This window comes from Phaseolus vulgaris, chromosome 8 (assembly GCF_051622355.1).
Source record: "Phaseolus vulgaris cultivar YP4 chromosome 8, ASM5162235v1, whole genome shotgun sequence".
Classification (NCBI taxonomy): domain Eukaryota; kingdom Viridiplantae; phylum Streptophyta; class Magnoliopsida; order Fabales; family Fabaceae; genus Phaseolus; species Phaseolus vulgaris.
This window is the reverse complement of record NC_143505.1, coordinates 6,301,989-6,323,085: the sequence shown is the minus strand read 5'-3', so window position 1 is coordinate 6,323,085 and position 21,097 is coordinate 6,301,989. Positions and strand designations below refer to the sequence as shown.

General features: G+C 32.4%; 3 protein-coding genes across 3 annotated transcripts; all 3 read right to left on the bottom strand.

The window, feature by feature from the left end:
* Window positions 1–409: 409 nt before the first annotated feature.
* Window positions 410–3,117, bottom strand: LOC137826997 (transcription factor MYB17). The gene is made up of 3 exons (XM_068633166.2): window positions 2,728–3,117; window positions 1,833–1,962; window positions 410–1,263 (listed from the first exon to the last, which is right to left on the bottom strand). Exons 1-3 carry the CDS (start codon window positions 2,861–2,863, stop codon window positions 603–605), a joined length of 927 nt encoding a protein of 308 aa, XP_068489267.1. The 5' UTR covers window positions 2,864–3,117; the 3' UTR covers window positions 410–602.
* Window positions 3,118–6,633: 3,516 nt separating this feature from the next.
* LOC137827117 (disease resistance RPP13-like protein 4) lies at window positions 6,634–8,667 on the bottom strand. Its single transcript, XM_068633331.2, has 2 exons — window positions 8,501–8,667; window positions 6,634–8,418 (listed from the first exon to the last, which is right to left on the bottom strand). Exon 2 carries the CDS (start codon window positions 8,412–8,414, stop codon window positions 6,690–6,692), a length of 1,725 nt encoding a protein of 574 aa, XP_068489432.1. The 5' UTR covers window positions 8,415–8,418; window positions 8,501–8,667; the 3' UTR covers window positions 6,634–6,689.
* Window positions 8,668–17,815: 9,148 nt separating this feature from the next.
* Window positions 17,816–20,819, bottom strand: LOC137823630 (disease resistance RPP13-like protein 4). Its single transcript, XM_068628840.2, is given in 3 exon segments — window positions 17,816–19,092; window positions 20,378–20,714; window positions 20,717–20,819. Coding segments are annotated over 3 exon segments (1,686 nt in total). The 3' UTR covers window positions 17,816–17,846.
* Between the last annotated feature and the right edge of the window lie 278 nt (window positions 20,820–21,097).

Here is a 21,097-nt window from a genome sequence, read left to right as displayed (position 1 = left end):
ACCTAAGTAAGACAGATTCTAAATGATACATAGCATAGGGGTGAGTGAGGACCAGGGTGTCTTGGATATTATTGTTATCCAAAGCCTTTTTTCTTTCTTTACCCTTAAACCTCTTGTACTATACAATTACATGCAAGTGTTGTAATATAGAGAAAAAGGAAAAGTGAAGAAATTTCAAGGGAGAGGAATGCCCTCAAAGTGGAGTTAATAAGAATTTCACAGGTTTCAAGTTTGGATCACACCAGACCTCATCATAAAGTATCATGAAGAGTTCAGTTTAGAATCTTTTGAGCCAGGGATTACAATTGCCAATTTTGTGACTACTTTTCCTATTTGCTATTGTTAATGTGGTTTTGTGTACTGAAATCTGACAAACATTCAAAACATGATCATAGTAAAAGTCAAGACATGTGATTAACATTTACTATATTCATACTAAGACTTGTAAAAAATCCACAATAATGCCTCACCTATAATAGTGATCATATTTAGCTAATTTCCAACTCATGTCATTCTCCTACTTGTTCAAATGCTTATACAGACAGCAATATTACAAAACACCAAACCAAAAGGTAGAAGACCCTATAATTCATGCAAATGCACTAAAGTGGACACATAAAAGAGTTTCCTTCTAAGAAGCTCATATCATTGTTTATAGGAAAATCTAACAGGAGCTGCAAAGCAGTGTCTGATGAATCCTCCATGTCATTAGAGCTTGAAGAATCAGATCCACGAGTCCTCCACTCCAGCTCTTGTTTCACAAAGTTAGAGGGCGTAATTTCTTGTGCAATAGAAGCCAAATCTGCATTTGTTGCAATTGACTCACATTTGTTGGAAGATGACCCTGCAGAGAGGGGACTGGGGCAGGAGCTTGTAGTGGTGATTTTGTTGTCATCAGCTTTGTGTTGAACAACAACATTGCGAAATGCCTCTCCAACCTCAGAGTTCCAAATGCGGAGAAAGTAGTCAGAGTCAGTGGTTTTGGCATCTGAATTAGGATTGGTGGTGTTCTGGCTGAACCTTGTTGACTCATTTGAGAGCCTGGCCTCAGCTTCAAGCCTAGCACTCTCCCACTGAGCCATGTGGCGTGTGGAAACAGATGCATGTGCCTTGTGGAAGGGGTAAGATGGAGATGAGGCCAATGGCTCGTGGGTTCTAGGGTCAAGTCCCATGCTTTTAAGACGCTTCTTCAAGTGGGTGTTCCACAAGTTCTTTATCTCATTGTCTGTTCTTCCTGGTAATTGTGAGGCTATTGCAGCCCACCTGAAAATTTGTTCAAAATTGTGTTCTCAAGTGAATTCAAAGTAAGAACTTAACTGATTCAGTAGTTCAGAGAACAAACCGGAAGTTTTTATGTACTTAAATATAGTAATTAACCAAACAATCTATGCTTTATTATGAACTATTGCAAAGATATTCTTGAGGGAGATCTAGAAGGTCTTTCACAGTCACAAAAATGAGTGGATCTTGAGAAGACAGAAAAGTTGAAATTTTGAGTGGAGAGAAAAAGGTTAATAAGTAAAGGTAAAAATATATTAACACCGTTGTGTCTTTGTTTTGTGGATATATCATGGCGGGAATTCCAATTTTGTGCTTGAAATCAGTTGAGTTGAGTGTAACTTCTACCCATCCTTGTTTCCAAACTCACAAAAATCCAAATTGCTATATGTTTGGTTTAAGATTTGTTTGTTTGTCATCATATTTTGACCGTTTGTTTATTAATATTTGTATAGGAAGTATTTAAAATAAGATTTACTTTGTTTCCCTTTTAAAAATCTATTTATATAGAAGTATTGAAAAAACAGAAATATAAAGGTCAATAAACTGTTTACCTATTTCCTAGGATGCCATGAAGCTGTATGACTAGTTTTTCTTCCTCTTGAGTAAAGGGACCACGCTTGATGTCAGGTCTGAGGTAGTTTGTCCACCTAAGCCTGCAACTCTTGCCACAACGAAGAAGACCTGAAAATAAAAAGTATCTCATAACATATGGAAACATGAAGATCATGGAAAACAGAATGAATGCTTAAACATTGTTACACTTGTTTCACAAGGCTATGAAAAAAAAAGAACAAAGATTTGTGAGGAAAAGTGTCCAAAGTAGAGGAGTCATGGGGCATGTGGCTTGTAAATCCGCAAAGAAATCAAATGAAGTCAAAAGGTAGCACAAGTTTTGGTCAGGATTAGGATACAGACAGAAAAGAACAGAGAAAAAAAAGGATCATAGCATAACATGAAAAAAAGGGTAATGTAAACATGATATAGAATGCTCCTAGTACAGCATTAAATTTCTCTTGCACTTAATTACTTGCCTATTTATATTCCTGCCTTTTCACATTTAAGAACTTGAAAAAAAAGAGTAGGGGAAAAGGTAAAAAGGAGTCAAGAGGTATAGCTTCACTTCACTTGTTCAATAGTTGTTACATGGGTATGGGTAATGCTATCATAGCAGCATATACCAAGAATGTGAATATGGCCATAGAAATGTAGAAGGACAAAAAAAACCATTCAAACCACTAGGAAACAAGGATTAAAACTGATTTTAATGAAAAAAAGTTATGTTATAGTATGTATTTAGCACCAATAAAAAAAGGCTTTTTCAAGAAATGAGTATATGTATATATATCATTAGAAAGACAGGTTGAAACTAAAGTGGTTGTTGAAGTTTAGTTTAGCTGATTTGAACAGAAACAAATACTAAGCAAAGTACCAGCAAAAGAGCAAAACCTGCCATCCTTGGAAGAGAACGCCAGCTTCCATGGCCACCATTTTTCTTGATATAACTAGCAAGAATTTCATCCTCTTCAGCTGTCCAAGGTCCCTTCTTCAAACCCTTCTTGTCACAACATGGTGTCCTTCCCATTCTTTTCAAACTCTCAACAAAAAAACACACCACAGCACATCAACAAAGTAAATATATCAGAAGCAACAAACTTAGAGAACCCTTTTAAGTCCACACCTGTGGACAACTCCTTCCTATATTTCCAACACTACAGAAACACCCCAGAAGGCACTCGAGGACAAATAAATAGTGAAGGAGTTGGAGATGTTGAAAAATTGAAAAGTTGATTTGAGGTGGCATTGCTATTGGATGGGGGCTTGCTTGCAAGTATGATCAGCGAGTTTCAAGCTGAGACAAGCAATAAATGCGTGTGCTGTGGCATTGAGAAGTTGCATCATCATTGAGGCGAAGAACTTGCACAAACAATGAAAGGGGAGGGTCTTAATGAGGGTGTGCGTTTTGCATTTTTTGGTTTTTATTTTGCACAGAAGTGGGGTGAGAGAGAAGCAGATTGCAGTGAAGATGACAGTGACAGCATTAAATGTGGAGAGTGTGGAAATGAAAAAATGGAATGCATTTATGGCGGATTCTCTTCCAGAAAAGTCAGTGCAGGATTAAAAACCAACAGAGACAGTTAAAGGGAAGGACATGAACATTAATGGGGGGTCCAACTAATAACATGCATTGCAGGGTACGAACACACACCAGGAAATGAATGAATGCTACTACAACACATGATGTTTCTCTTTCTTCTTTATGGCAAACAAGACCATGAACAACAACTTATTCTTATTTTTCTTAATTAGAAACATAATACAATCACCTGTTAATAATTGTTCACAATCTACTACATTCAAAGTTCACTTCAATCAAGCATAAGAAATAGCATGATACGAATTTGAATAGTTCAGTGACAGGAACACAAACTTTAATTTATAAAACTGTATAAAATTAAGGACTTCTGTATGGTTTTAAATTGTGGTTGTAATTTAGTCACAAATCATTAATACTGCAGCAAATTGTGGAAAAACATTGTGGATGAGGTCACAGTTACCGTCACAAAAATAGTTGCCACTAAATTGAAAATCTTTTACCTCATAGTCAAAGTAAAGATTTGGTTTGTATTGTGATTCACACTGCAGATAAATAACTTCCATATACATTTTGAATATTTTTTTAATGGAAGAACAACATCAACCACACATAGGTTTTCTCAGTAGTGTACTGTTTCACTCATAATTATACTTACATGCTGATTATTTTGGTAAGGTGTGGATGTTGAGAAAGACAGATGATATAAGGAGTAAGTAGAGATTTGAGAGCCTAGATATGCATAACTTACATATTCTGTAATCTTGTCTGATAAAAACAAACATATTCTGTAATCTTAACTTGATAATACCCTTTGTGAATGTTATTGTTTTATCAGTTGAATGGAACAACATATTCATAATAACTTTGAGAGGAGATATATAATTTATTTTGATAAAAGATTCTGAGGAGTAGAATGCAATACATTCCTCTAAGATTGAATAAAAGAAGTTGATTGCATATAAAATAATTCTACAATATATAATGTTACACATTCTCACCTTATTTAATGATTGAATTTAATGAACATATATAAGTTGTCAGATTCATAAAATAATGTGATGTAGATTTGTTTAAAATGTGTGTAACAAAATGAAACAGAACTCAATTATAAATATAGTATAGTAGAAAAGGTACAGTTGTTGTTTTATTTCATGAAGAGAAATGACATAAAATCCTATTTGAACATAAATGACAATGGGGGCCATCTTGAGCTCAATTAAGGAACTCATCTACATGCAACATCAGATACTCACCCACAATCCAATCACAATTTCAAACTCAAGTCCCTTTTCTGCAATATCATCATATTTTTTGGAAGCAGCAAATAACTATTTTTATTTGGTAAGTTTTTGAAGGGTTTTTGTTTGGTAAAAGATTTGGTATGTTGAGTGGGGAAGTGAGTGGCAGAAAGATGGATGGAAGAAGGAAGGAATGGTCAAATAAATTCACAGACAGAAACAGTGATACTGTAATGCAATGATCTACTCATAATAAATGCAGTCAAACAATTCAACGTGAAGATATGTACAGTGTTGTCAAAAGCCATGTTTTTACTATCTATGTTGAATCGTCTTATACTTCTTTTTATATTTGTAAGATATGATCCTTTCTTGTGACTCTTTGTAAAACTATTTATTACAAATTCTTTTAGCACTTGTGTGTGAAGATGGACAAAAGATAACCATGATTTAACTTACCATCATAAATCTAATCTTTATATATTAAACTACTTCAACATAAATCTTAAATTTGACTTATTACATTATTTAGTTAGATTTAGCTAGTTTACTTTCTTGTTATATATTAATAAATGTTTATAATAATATATATTGAAAATAGATAATTTTTGGGAAATAAAAATAAAATAAAGGGTTATATAAACAGTCATATAAACTGTCTCTTTAAGTGCCAGTGGAATAATCTGATTTCTTATTAAACAGTCATATAAACTAATCATAAAAAATTAGATATGATTCACCCTTTTAATTTAAATTTAATATAAAATATAAATTAAATTAATGTTTTACAGTTTAATTTGAATACATTTTTATAGTTTTTGTTACAATAAAATTATTAAGCATTTTTTACAAAGAAATTATAAAACATTACTAAAAGGTTGTTAAATATTTTATAATGAAAAGTTATCGAATAGAAATATATGTCGTGAATTTTTTTATATATCATATTTTTAAATAAATTTTATATAAAACTAAAATTTATAATACAAGTTTGCTATCTATTGTAAGTGAAATAAATTAAACCACAAAACAATTTCAAAAAATAAATTGATGGAATTAATTTTAACCATATAATATTCTATTTAAATATATAAGAGTTTTTTTATTCATTTTTTGATTTTTAATATCAAATTCGAACAAAATTGTGTGGTTTAGGATAAAAATAAAACCTAAAAATAAAAATAAAATTTGTCTTTACTGGTTTTTAATTTTTTGATCGAATTTTGGTTATTTAAAAATTCAGTTTTGATTGTTTTTAATTTTTTTATGAAATTTTGATTGTTTTTTTAATAGATTTGATTTACAAGAGTCGATTATACGTTTCTGTTCAACTAGTAAGAAGATGATTAGTTATTGATGAGGTTGTATATTCTTTAGAAAACTTTGATTACGGCTGAAATTTGTTTAAGAAGCAATCTTCATCATAATTATATGAATCTGTCACAAATATTATTCAAGTAATTGTTGTCGACAATTATTGTTGAAGATGCAACCTCGACTAAAAATTATAACATTTTATAGTATATAAATGGATGCAAACCTCATCTCATCAGTCAGTTTTATGCGATTGAAATGCACTTCCTAATAACATTTTCATCAGAGATTCTATTATGCATAATTGGTAAATGCATCAAAATTATAAATTCTTAACTTCTTCTTGAATTGTCTCACTGCATAAGGACAAAGGCTCTTGCACAAAAGATTGCAACTGGAAAAACCGAAGACGAAACCTTTCTTTATTCTTCTTTCCTGAATTGCACATATCTATACCTTTCTTTATTATTTATGTTTCAAGGACAAGGACGTGTTCAAAATTCAGCTCTAAAGTTTACATGTTTAGAATTGAATTTGAGTTCTTAGTATTTTCATACTCTTGTAATTATATGGGAGATGACAAGTTTCGTAAGAGAAACATCATATTTATTTTTTCTTATTTTTCAACTTTTGTTCACTCTTACATACACTCTCTCTATATAGAAACATTTGAGAATAACATATTCAGAAAACAAAATAAATATACATAACATTTTAAGACATGAACCTAACAACTCTTCTCAATCAGTATGTGATTTATATTAGGAGTCCCATTCATGCTCAATGTATGAATGATTAAAAATTTGTTTAATTTCTACATATTTCAGCTCAGAAAAGAATAATTTCAAATCGTCTATGTCAACATTCAATCGCTTAAGATACTTCAAACGCAGTATGTCCACCTTCCACCATTTAAAATCTACTTCCATATTTTCCAGTTTTCCTCCACTTATATTTAGCTCCAAGGATGACAACAAACCTTTCCTTTCAGCAGGCAAAAACCGTCCTCGAAAACTCTTTCCAGGAAAACATTCAAGATGCAACTTTCTCAAACATGGTGGCAAAATGGCCTGAAAATTGTCATACCTTGAGTCAGACACACTCCAAGATATCTTCAGACACTCAAGTTCAAAAACATCTTCCAAACGTAGAAACTCCCTATCCTTGATCACGGCCTCCCTTCCTATATGTATGCTGAGTCGCTTTAGTTTTTTCAAATTTACAAGATCTGATATTCTGCAAGGAGTCTTTCCAGGAGTACTTATTACAAGCCCCTTTAGTACTTGGAGATTTTTTAGCTTCTCAATCCCATTCGGCATGCCCTCCAGAAGGTAACACTGGGACAAAATCAAATGTGTTAGACTTTTCATTGATGAAATATCATTAGGTAGTGTTTCCAAATTATGGCAAGCTTTCAGATCAAGAACTAGTAGTCTCTCAAGTTCAACAATGGAGGATGGAAGCTTGAATATTCTTGATATCCCTCGGAGACTAAGATATTTCAACTGCGTTAGATATCTCAACTCTTCCAAAAATTCTTCACTCCCAACTTCAATGTGATGCAAAGGTGAATCTTGCCAACGCCCAAGTTGAAGCACCTCTAAATTCATAAATTGCTTGATCCATTGTGGTCTAAAATTCAGATAACTTGCACCAACATTGAAAACAGTAAATATAGAGTGATCAGAATACCAATCACCTAGTGTCAATTTTTTTTGCTCAAGCACTAATCGCTTGTTTCCATTTATTCGATCATGAGATACTACAAAATACTGTCCAGGATGGTTGTCATTTCTTATTGACGCATACAACTCATAATGGAGGATAGGAAGAATTCGAAATTTATTGATAAGGGGACTCTTTCCAGTACCATAGCCTACAATTACATTACATTTCAAAAGATTATCAATCACTTCCTCACCCAATTCCTTTGCTGTTTTGTTCTCTGTATCTCCAATCAAACCCTCTCCAATCCACAAATTAATTGCATTACTTCTCCTTATGACAGCGTTCTCAGGGAAAATTAGGAGAGACTTCAAGCAACATTTTAATGGATGGTCTAGTTGGTGATAATCTTTCGGAGTCCAACTCTTCTGATGGGGTTGCTGCAATTGTTGTGATGAGGGGAATATTTGACCACCCTTGTGATCCTCCTCCTTAGATGAGTCATCAAAAGCATCCATTGGAACCAACTTGTGAGCAGAATCTTTGATTCTCTTGCAAAGGTCGTCCATGTCTTCATCCAGCTTCTTGCGGTCTAACTTGCGAAGATGGTCATACACCTCTGCTAATATGTCAAGCAATTCTTCTTCATTCTTCTTCACTCTCACAAATACATCCTTTATCTTGTTTACATCCAACCTCAACTTCTCCAACTTCTCATCAAATGATTCATCTTTTCCCCTTTCGTGGAATTTGCTCCTTGTTGTCATCAACTGCTTCAACAACACAGGTACTGCTTTCATCTTGTTTGTTCGAATCGACATCTTACTGCAAACAAACAAATAATACAACGTCACCCAATTTTTATACTACATAATTTTTGTGTGTGTATGTATACACTAATACCTACCTTTAGATGCAAAGACAAAAAGAAAAGAAGAAATAGAAAACAATAATTGCAATAGCAAATATGTTATGGAAATGATGAAAAAGAAAAAGTGTGCATAAGTAGAAAAAAGTTGATGGAAGATGATAGATGATGCATGAAGGAAGTATAGTTATAGTTGATATGAAGGAAGGAATTGCAGCACAAAACTTTCACGTCATTCTTTGAACAATTGCAAACAAAGTAACAAGTTGGATTTCATTAGTGACTCATGAAGATACTTGGGCAATGACTTGTGATTTGGAGATTCTTTTCAGAGTTGTTGCGTATGCTGTTTTCATAGATACTTGCATTAATTTTTTTAAAAATATTATATAATCGTGCTAAATCTTTATTACATATTTTAATTTGATATTGAAATTTATACAAATTTTATAGATTTTTTCTTTTAATTTATGCAGCCTAACAACAATTGTTGAAACCATATTTATGAGAGCCGTAACGGTAATGTTACAAGATTTTGAAGAGAAGATATAGTTAGAATGGTATATACACTCTTGAGTTAATCATGAACTCTGGTTTGTGTTAATCAAGAAAAATGATGAGAATAACATTTAAATTTATTAATAAAAATAATTAGTTATTATATTAACTAAATTAGATACTATTTTAGATTAAAAAATTATTAATATCTAAAGTGATTTTTATTATTAATAAAAATTTTATAAAATAATTTTTAAATTGATATCTATATTGATTGTCAAAGTTTTAGTTATTAATATTTTAGATTATAAATTAGTTTTTAAAAAGTTAATAGAGGTTAATTTAAAATATAAAATAGTTAGTAGTTAAAATTTTGAATGGTTAGATATTAATTTAGAAACTATTTTATAAATTTTTATTAATAATAAAAACTAGTTTAAAGAGTTTTTCAAAATATATCCAAAATAACAGTTAAATTTTATAATAATTTAAAAAGTATTTGAAAATAGATTTACAGTGAAATACTTGAGAAAGGTCTTCATAATTCCTAAAATATAAAAAGATATGATTTTAGTGATACCCATGTTGATTATAACGTTCAATCATATTTATATTGCTTTTATAAATTATGAAAGGTTCATAAAGGCTGATAGCTAAAACTGGGTGACATTATTGGTCAAGACGCACAAAATATTTTCAAAGTTGAAGTTAAGTATGTAATGATAAAATGAAAATGCTAGAGTAAGAGATTCACAGAGTCAACATTTAAGGAATATTCAAGCTTTAATGATTGAAGGTATATTTACAATTAAAGAAAGACTTTAAGACTCAACAATTAAGAACATGATTTGACATTAATTTTTTTTATGAAATTTTGATTATTTTTTTAATAGATTTGATTTACCAGAGTCGATTATATGTTTCTGTTGAACTAGTAAGAAGATGATTAGTTATTGATGAGGTTGTATATTCTTTGGAAAACTTTGATTACGGCTGAAATTTGTTTGAGAAGAGATCTTCATCGTAATTATATGAATCCTGTGACAAATGTTATTTAAGTAATTGTTGTCACCAACAATCTGACCAGAGGTAAAGATTGCAACTGGGAAAACTCATCACAAAACCTTTCTTTATTCTTCTTTCCTCAACTTAAAAATTACTTTTTAAGGATGATAGTGTTTTTTTTATCAGCAAAAAGAATTAATAAATAAAATAAACCACTTAAGGGTGATTCAACTCTTATACAAAGCAACTCTTAAAAAAAAAAAAATCTTCCTTCCTTCCTAAAAAAAAACCCGTTAGAACATACAAAACCACAATACAAGCAAAAAACACACACATAAGAGGTCAAATAGTCATCCTCATACAAGTCACCGGGTTCAAGAACCAATCAGAAAAAGAGAACATCCTAAAACGAGACTTAAAATAGATTCAAGATTAAACCTTGACTTGAACCATTGCAAATACTTCAGACGCATCAATCTTTCCCCTATTAAAAATGACATTGTTCCTGTGTTTCCAAATTTCACTCACGACACCAACCCGAAAAGTTTCTCAAAAATCATTAACCAGACCAGAAACATTACACGGCCCGAACTGAATAAAATTTAGCATAGGGTTAGAGTGAGTGACAGACACCACGCCAAGCCACTCAAAACAAAGACACCAAACAAGCCAAGCAAATTTACAAGCAAAAAACAAATGGTAGTTGGACTCCTGATGACAGATGGTAGTGTTGTTTGTTTTTAGAAATAGTTTTTTTAAATAACTTTAATATCTATTTAGTCGTTACTAACTTATTATTATTTATGTTGGGAAAAAATGTGTTCAAAATTTAGCTATAAAGTTTAGATACTTAGAATTGAATTTGAGTTCTTGACATTTTTAGATGGTTGTAGTTGTTATTTTGGCTAACGAGACAATGTAGAACACATTATGCATAACACTTAATTGGAATATAAAAAGTTTAGAAAAAGAGATAGATCATATTTATTTTTATCCTTTTTTTTTCAACTTTTGTTCACTCTTATAGGAACACTATATAGATATATAGACATTTAGGATTAGCATTTTCAAATAACAAATAAGTATACATAATACATATCAGCAAACATGAATTCTCGAAAATCCTTATTAGTACTCTCACTAACAAAATTTTCTAAGTTAATGTGAGTGTATTTATTGACTTTCTTCATGAACAGCATAAGGAACTTCCAGAAAGAAGGAGATGAATCAGAGGCATAACATTGTGTGAGTGAGAGACACGTGTTAAGGAAGAAATAATTTTGTATATTATTGAAAAAGAACGTTGCAGCTTTACATCATATATTGGCATGGTGTGTGAAAAGAAAAGGATTATTGGGCTGAACTAAAGCTAACTAAACCTTAGGCCCAACAAACCCAAAACATCAAAACCCCCCTCAAGTTGGTGGGTGTATATTCAGAACACCAAGCTTGGTAACAAGTTTATGAAAAACTGCATAGTTGAGAGACTATGTAAGAATGTCTTCTAGTTGTTCTTGAGAGCTTATGGGAAGAAGGTGAAAAAGCCCATGTTGTAATTTCTCTCTTACTACATGGAAGTCAATATCCAGATGTTTGGTTCTCTTATGAAATCCGTTGTTGTGAGCTATATGCCTTGCCGACTGGTTGTCACAAAAGAGGCTTGCAACATTGTTGACTTTGATGCAGAGATCTTCGAGAAGGTATACAAGCCATTGTATTTCACAACATGTGGTGGCTAAAGCACGATATTCAGCTTCGGAGGATGATCTAGAAACGGTACTTTGCTTCTTGGTTTTCCAGGATATCAAGGAGTCTCCAAGGAAGATGCAAAAACCAGTGGTTGAGTGGCGTGTGGTGATACAAGAAGCCCAGTCTGAGTCACTAAAAGCTTTAAGTTGAATGTCAGTACTTTTAGGAAAGAATATACCTTGTGCTGGAGAGGACTTGATGTATCTCAAAATTCTCTGAACAACTTGGTGATGAAGCTTTGATGGAGCTTGGACAAACTGACTGAGGAATTGAACAGAGAAGCTAATATCTGGTCTGGTGTTCACAAGATATAATAACCTTCCAATGATTCTTCGGTATAGAGTTATGTTGTGCACTGGCAAACTTTGATAAAAAAGCTTGTCGTTCTTCTGTGTCATAGGAGTGTTTGCAGGTTTAGCACCAAGCATACCTGCATCAGTCAAAATATCGAGAGCATACTTTCTTTGGCATATATGTATACCTTTATGTGTTCTAGCAATTTCCAGACCCAAGAAAAACTTGAGATGCCCCAAATCTTTTATTTTGAAAGCAGAATTTAAAGAATTTTTTACAATATCTATATCTTTTATATCATTTCCAGCAATCAATATATCATCCACATATATAAGTAAAGCATTAAATGAAGTCTCAGATTTTCTGATGAAAAGGGAATTATCAGCTCTGGATTGAACAAAATTGATGCTGTAAAGAAAGGAACTTAACTTATCATACCATTGTTTGCTGGCCTGTTTCAGACCATACAAAGCTTTGGTTAACTTGCAAACCTGATTACTTTTCACTGTGGTGATACCAGGAGGCAAGCTCATGTAAACTTCTTCTTGTAGATCTCCATGCAAGAAAGCATTGTTCACATCCAGTTGTTCCAAGTGCCAATCCATAACAGCAGCTACAGCCAAGATGGTGCGTATAGTTGTGAGTCTTGCTATCGGTGAGTAGGTGTCCATGTAGTCAATGCCTTCACATTGTGTGTAGCCTTTTGCTACAAGTCTTGCTTTGTACTGTTCAATTTTACCATCTGCCTTGTGTTTATCTTTATACACCCATTTGCAGCCAATGGGAATCTTGTTGCGAGGAAGATATACTATATCCCATGTTTTATTTACTTCCAGTGCCTCTATTTCAACTCTCATAGCCTCGATCCATTCAGGGTAGCATTTTGCCTCCTCATAACATTTTGGCTCAGTTTTAGAGGAGATAGACAATGTATACTTTAGTTGTTTTTCAGATAAACTTTTATAGGACATAACCGAATAAAGAGGATAACGTACCTTTTTCTTTCAATTTTTCTTCACATGGTGATATCATGAGCTGATGATGATAGTCTTCAAGAAATGTTGGTGTTCTCCTGGTTCTGGTGGACCGCCTCAATTGTTCTTGTTCTATGGAATTTCCAGCTTCATTTTGTATAGAGAGATCACCATGCATCATGTTTTCCCTTTATGCAGTTCGGTTTTCTGTCTCCCTTTGTACATGAGCATCATCATATGTTATTCTTGTGAAGTCATCTTCTTCTTGTATGACAGCTTTTTCAATTCTATTTTGAAACTTGCCAAAAAAAGATTCATAGAAAATAACATTCCTAGATATAAAAACTTCTCTAGTTTGAATATCCATAACAACATAACCCTTTGTACCTTGTTTAAAACCAAGAAAAATACACTTACGTGCCCTAGGGTCAAGCTTATGTCTATTCTGTTCAAGAGTAGATGCAAAACAAAGACAACCAAAGACTTTAATATTAGAAAGACAAGGTGCAATATTATATAAGAGTTCATAAGGAGATTTGTTATGAATAACAGGGGAAGGAAGACGATTAATCAGAAAAACAGAATGCAAAACAGCATAACACCAAAAGACTTTGGGTAATCTGGACTGAAAAATAAGGCATTGAGTGATATTAAGAATATGTTGGTGTTTCCTCTCAACAATGGAGTTTTGTTGAGGGGTTTCATTACAAGAGGTTTGATGAATTATGCCATGCCTTTCATAAAAATCTTTCCAATAGAACTCTTTACCGTTGTCAGTTCTAATAATTTTTACATTCCTGTTGAACTGATTTTTAACATAAACAACAAAACTTTGTAAAAGCTCTCTAGTTTCGCTTTTATTTTTCATCAACCCAGGTATGTCTGCTAAAATCATCCACAATGGTTAAAAAATATTTATGACCATGCAAAGAAGGAGTACCTAGAGGTCCCCATATGTCTATGTGAATGAGATAAAAAACATTTTGACTATTTGTTTTGCTAAGAGGAAAAGGCAATTTATGTTGTTTTGCAAGATGACAGGGAGCACAAACATTCTTATCATTGTAATGTATATCAAAATATTGCTTAGCTAAACAATCTAATATTCTATTTGAGGGATGACCCATCCTACAATGCCAAACATCCAGATTATTTACAGTATCAAAAGAATCAACATGTAAAGTGTACACAGAGTTGTTTTCTTCATCAGCATACAAATGATAGAGCCCATTTTGAATCTCAGCTCGACCAATCATCTTCAAGGAATTTTTCTCCTGAATTTGACAAATATTGTGAGTAAAAACAAGTTGACAATTTAAAGAAGATATAAGGCGTTGAACAGATATGATATTTAGGGTAAAATCTGGAATATACAGAACATTATGCAGAGTAATGTTTTTGGAAAGAAAAACAGTTCTAGCATGAGTAGCATACACATATTGATTGTTAGGTAGCTTGACCCTTACTGATTTTATTTTGTGATAGCTTATAAATAGGGAAATAGAGCAAGCTACGTGATCAGTAGCACCCGTGTCAAGAATCCAGGAAGACTTACCCTCTTTACTTGGATTTTGTTTTGAAGTTTCACCCATGGCATTGATTAGGGTATGTTCTTTGCCTTTTGAATTTTGTATCATGTTAATGAGCTGTTGCAGTTGCTCAGGATTGAGGACTTCAAAGATTTTCCCATTGTGAATCTTAGCCTGTGAAAACTCTTCATTCTCACCATTACAATCCTCGTTTCTTTCAACAACATTTGCAGTGTAGTTCGTTCTCTGCTTCATCCATGGTGGAAGACCGTGTTTCAAATAACATTCATCAGCGGTGTGGTTCATCTTGTTACAGAAAGAGCATTGCTTCCCATAGTTCTTTCCTCTTCCTCTTCCTTGGTTGCGCCATCCATGATTAACCTTGTTGTTCGTTCTTTGACTCTGATGATTGACGCTATTGAGCAAGATCTTTGTATCTATGCCTATATTTTCATTCATATGCCTTTCCTGCTGCAGAACAAGGGAGAAGACGCGATTGATATTTGGTAGAGGTTCCATGAGTAAGACTTGCGTTTTGACAGTGTTATAATTTTCTCCCAATCCTTTTAAGAAACACATAACCCGTTCGGAGTCTCTGTAACTCGCCATCGTCTTCATCACATTACAACTGCATTTTACTTTGCAAATACAGGCTGGTAATGGTCGCAAAGAATCCAATTCCTCCCACAAAATCTTTGAGTCTGTGAAGTAATCTGTGATGTTCCGCTCTCCTTGTTTGATAGAATTGATTTCTTGTAAGAGATCAGAAGCGCAAAAATGATTGCTTTTTGAGAATCATTCTTTAAGGTCTTCCCACAACTCCTTTGCATTGTCAATATACACGGTGCTTTGTGCAATCTGAGTAATCAGCGTGCGTGTGATCCATGAAACCACCATGACGTTGCATCTTTCCCAGGCTTCGTATTTTCCGTCATCACGGGTTGGTTCCAAGATATCACCATTAACGAATTTGAACTTGTTCTTTGAAAGTACTCGTTTCATAGACCGGCTCCAGGAGTGATAATTGGATCCGTCAAGTTGTGGCGTAACAAGAACCACACCTGGGTTTTCTCCTGGATGAAGATAATATGCACTGATAGGGTTTTGTTAATCATCTTGTTTGGTCGCAGCCATGGAAAGGAACAAGGAGAATCAAGAAGCACAGAAAGAGAAATTAAAGGGATGAAAGGGAAGAAGAAAATCGGTGGCAGCGGAGCATAGCGGGTTAGACCCGCTCTGATACCATATTGACTTTCTTCCTGAACAGCATAAGGAACTTCCAGAAAGAAGGAGATGAATCAGATGCATAACATTGTGTGAGTGAGAGACACGTGTTAAGGAAGAAATATTTTTGTATATTATTGAAAAAGAACGTTGTAGCTTTATATCATATATTGGCATGGTGTGTGAAAAGAAAAGGATTATTGGGCTGAACTAAAGCTAACTAAACCTTAGGCCCAACAAACCCAAAACATCAAAAGTATTAGTTAGTGAATTAATAGACCAAATGTCTCTTTAACTGCCACTGGAATCATCTGATTTTCTTATTAAACACTCATATAAACTAAACATAAAAAATTAGATATGATTCACCCTTCTAATTTAAATTTAATATAAATGTTTTACGGTTTAATTTCAATAAATTTGTATAGTTTTTGTTACAATAAACTTATTGAGCATTTTTTACAAAGCAATTATTAAACATTACTAAAAAGTTGTTAAAAATTTTATAATGAAAAATTATCGAATAAAAATATATGTGGTGATTTTTTTTATATATCCTTTCAATTTTTTATTTTGTAAATAAATTTTATAAAAAACTAAAAATTATAATACAAGTTTTCTATCTTATTTAAAAAAATATACAAATATATTGAAAGTGAAATAAATTAAACCATAAAATAATTTCAAAAAATAAATTCATCGAATTAATTTTGTTGTAGTTTAGAAACTTTGATCTTATTACTTATTAATCTTTAAAAAAAAACTTAGTATCAATATATGGATGAGAATTGAACAACATAAAACTTTAACCTAAATCTTATAAGAAAATTATTAAATAAAAACTAATTAATTGTAGAGAAAAAATAATTAATTATTATATTAACAAAATTTGATATTATTTAAAAAAAATAAAAAATTATTGATATTCAAAATAGTTTTTATTATTATTAAAATTGATAAACTAATTTTTAAATTGGTATCTATTTAACTACCAAAATTTTAGCTACTAATTAATTTAAATTCCAAAATTGATAGCTAATTAGATACCAATTTAAAAACTAATTTATAAATTCTATTAATAATATAAACTATTCTAGATACCTATTAATATATAAAATAATATCTAATTTAATTAATATAGTAACTAATGATATTTTGTATTTAAAATTAGTTTCTATTAAATAATTTTTTAGTGACACTAATAAAACTTTGTGATTGATGAAATTAATTTTAATCATATAATATTCAATTTAAATATATAAGAGTTTTTTCATTCAACTCTTGATATTTAATTTGAAATTCAAACAAAATTGTTTGGTTTAGGAAAAAAATAAAACCTAAAAATAAAAATAAAATTTTGTTTTAATTGGTTTTAAATTTGATCGAATTTTGATTATTTAAAAGCTCAGTTTTGATTTATTTTTAATTTTTTTTACAAATATTTTTTTTCAATCGATTTGATTTACAACACTCGATTACATCTTTGTATTCAAATAATAAGAATATTATTAGCTATTGATGAGGTGTGTATTCTCTGGGAAACTTTGATTAGTGCTGAAATTTGTCTATGAGTATTCATCGTGGTTATAGCAATTTGTGACAATTGTTATTCAAGTAATTGTTGTGGACAATCTCATCAGAGGTTCTATTCTACATCATTGGTAAATGCATCAAAACCATAAATTCTTGATTTCTTCTTGAATGGTCTCACTGCAAAAACTGCACAGATGGTTAAGGTTTTTCTTCAACTAAAAATATAATTAAACTGTATTACATAAGTAAAGCAGACAAGCAAATTCTATGAGGATAAATTAAACTTAAAAATTACTTTCTAAGATGATGATGGTGCTGTTTGTTTTTTCTAAATAGATCTTAAATAACTTCAATATCTATTTAGTCAATATGTGTTCAAAGTCCAGCTCTAATGTTTACATGTGTTTAGAATTGATTTTGAGTTATTAGCATTCCAGGCAATTGTAGTTGTTATTTTTGGCAAATATGACAATGTAAAACATATTATTCATAAAACTTAATAACAAGTTTAGTAACAAAGACAAATTTTATTTACTTTTCCTTATTTTTTAACTTTTGCTCACTCTTACATGCACACTCTTACAATATCCAACTCATATCAGCCCATTCATACTTTGAATGGTTTGAGACTTGTTTAATTTCTGCATATTTCAGCATAGGAAAGAACGATTTGAAATTGTCTATATCGACATTCAATTGCTTAAGATACTTGAGACGCAATACTCTCACGTGCTTCCATTCAAAATCTACTTTCATACTTTCCAATTTTCCTCCAGTTATATTTAGCTCCATGTTTTTCCCTAAATACCTCATGTTAAACAAGAATTCTCCAAGACTTTGTCCAGGAAAACATTCTAGATGCAACTTTCTCAAATTTGGTGGAAAATGCAAACGAAAACTACCAGACCTTGGGTCAGACCCACTCCAAGATATTTTGAGATGCTCAAGTGTAAGAATATGTTCCAAACTTTCAAACTCCCAATCCCTGATCACGACCTCACTTCCTATATGTATGCTCAGTCGCTTTAGTTTTTCCAAATTTACAAGATCTGATATTTTGCAAGGAGTCTTTCCAGGAGTACTTATTACAAATCCCTTTAGTACTTCCAGATTTTTTAGCTTCTCAATCCCCTTTGGCATGCCCTCCAGTAAGTAACATTCGGACAAAATCAGATGTGTGAGACTTTTCATTGATGAAATATCATTTGGTAGTGTTTCCAAATTATGGCAAGCCTTCAGATCAAGAATTAATAGTCTCTCAAGTTGAGCAATGAAGGATGGAATATTGAATATTCTTGATATCCCACGGAGACTAAGATATTTCAAGTGTGTTAGATTTCTCAACTCTTTCAAGAATTCTTCACTCCCAACTTCAATGTGATGCAAAGGTGAGTCTTGCCAACGCCCAAGTTGAAGCACCTCTAAATTCATAAATTCCTTGACCCATTGTGGTCTAAAATTCAGATAACTAGCACCAACATTGAAAACACTATCTATAGAGTAACCAAAATCCAAATCACCTAGTGTCAGTTTTTTTTGCTTAGGCACAAACCGATTTATTCCAGTTCCAAATTGTTCTACATACAATTCCATCTGACGACGGACGTCAGGAAGAATTCGAAATTTATTGACAAGGGGATCCTTTTCACTACCACAAAGTACAATCACATCACATATCAAAAGATCAAGAATCACAAACTCACCCGTTTCTATTGCTGTTCTTTCATTTATATCTTCAACCAAACCCTCTCCAATCCACAAATTAATTGCATTACTTTTTCTTATGACAGCGTTCTCAGGGAAAATTAGAAGAGACAACAAGCAACCTTTTAGTATAGGGGCTAGCCGGTGATAATCTTTCGGGTCAAACTCTTCTGATGGGGTTGTTGCAACTCTTGTGATGAGTGAATTATTTGGCCACCCTTGTGATCCTCCTCCTTATATGAGTCATCAAAAGCATCCATTGGAACCAACTTGTGAGCAGAATCTCTGATTCTCTTGCAAATGCCATTCATGTCTTCACCAAGCTTTCTGCAGTCTAACTTGCGAAGATGATCATACACCTCGACTAATGTGTCAAGCAATTCTTCTTCATTCTTCTTCACTCTCACAAATACATCCTTTATCTTGTTCAGATCCAACCTCAACTTCTCCAACTTCCCATCAAATGATTCACTTATCCCTCTTTCTTGGAATTTGCTCCTTGTTGTCATCAACTGTTTCAGCAACACAGGTATTGCTTTCATCTTCTTTGTTCGAATCGACATTTTACTGCAAGCAAACAAATTCATACAACGTTACCAAAAATTTGATACTACAGAAATTGTTTTTTGTGTGTATCAGTCACACCTACCTTTAGAGTCAAAGAGAGGAAAGAAAAGAGGAAATAGAAAATAATAATTTCAATAGCAAATATGTTATAATGATGTGAAGAAAAGAAAAAGTGTGCATAAGAAGAAAAGTTGATGGAAGATGATAGATGATGCATGAAGGAAGTATAGTTATAGTTGATATGAAGGAAGGAATTGCAGCACAAAAGTTTCACGTCATTCTTTGAACCATTCCAAACAAACTTGGATTCTTCACGCTTAGTTTATTCCTTGAAAGAGACAATTTATAATATTTGCTATGCTTTCAAACCAAGGATTTCATTAGTGACTCATGAGGATAATTGGGCAATGATTTAGGATTTGGAGATTCTTTTCAGAGAGTTCTTGAGTATGCTGTTGTTTGTTGTTATTATTATTTTAAAATTTATAAATAAAACAAGTTTATTTTGTAAAGATCAAAACTGCGAGCTATCTCATCCCGTTCTCAAAGTGGCATTCCATCTCTTATTATAATATAACATTGTTATATGTTTAACATAATTAAATTTGATTCCTTTTATTTTAAATTGGTTTGAAGGACGTTTAGTGAAAAGGTCTATAATTATTAGAGACAATAGATCAAGCTAATATTACTAAATACCACCAGCGCATCCATGAATTACACTAACCTAACAAATATACACCTTGTGAAGTCAATCCCGTGAAAAGATGGAGCTGTTTTAAATGCTTTAAAATTATAATTAAGCCATTCGTTTAATTTTGTTCAACTGTGTGGCTTTTGCTTTTAGCAGAGGGTCTAGTCGGTGATAATCTTCCACAGTCCAACTCTTCTTATGGCGTTGCTGCAATTGTTGTGGTGAGTGAAATATTTGGCCACCCTTGTGATCCTCCTCCTTAGATGAGTCACCAAAAGCATCCATTGAAACCAACTTGTGAGCAGAATCTTTGATTCTCTTGCAAATGTCGTCCATTTCTTCATCCAGCTTCCTGCGGTCTAACTTACGAAGATGGTCATACACCTCTGCTAATATGTCAAACAGTTCTTCTTCATTCTTCTTCACTCTCACAAATACATCCTTTATCTTGTTCACATCCAACCTCAACTTCTCTAACTTGCATCAAATGATTCATCTCTTCCCCATTCGTGGAATTTGCTCCTTGTTGTCACCAACTGCTTCAACAACACAGATAGTGCTTTCATCGTATTTGTTCGAATCGACATTTTACTGCAAACAAACAAATAATACAACGTCACCCAATTTTTTGTACTACAAAAATTGTTTCTTGTGTGTATGTATACACTCACACCTATCTAGTGTCAAAGACAAGAAAGAAAAGAAGAAATAGAAAATATTAATTTAAAAATAGCACATGTGTTAGAATGATGTGAACAAAAGAAAAAGTGTGCATAAGTAGAAAACTTGATGAAGATGATACATCATGCATGAACGAACTACAGTTTTCATTGAGCGATTAGGAAAAGTTTAGTTATTTAGTAAG

Excerpts from the sequence above, each read along its gene's own strand:
- LOC137826997 (XM_068633166.2), bottom strand. The coding sequence starts at position 2,863 with ATGGGAAGGACACCATGTTGTGACAAGAAGGGTTTGAAGAAGGGACCT. Across the intron at positions 1,963-2,727 it reads TTCTCTTCCAAGGATGGCAG|GTCTTCTTCGTTGTGGCAAG; the intron begins GTTTTGCTCTTT and ends TTTTATTTTCAG. Across the intron at positions 1,264-1,832 it reads CATGGCATCCTAGGAAATAG|GTGGGCTGCAATAGCCTCAC; the intron begins GTAAACAGTTTA and ends ACAAATTTTCAG.
- LOC137827117 (XM_068633331.2), bottom strand. The coding sequence starts at position 8,414 with ATGTCGATTCGAACAAACAAGATGAAAGCAGTACCTGTGTTGTTGAAG.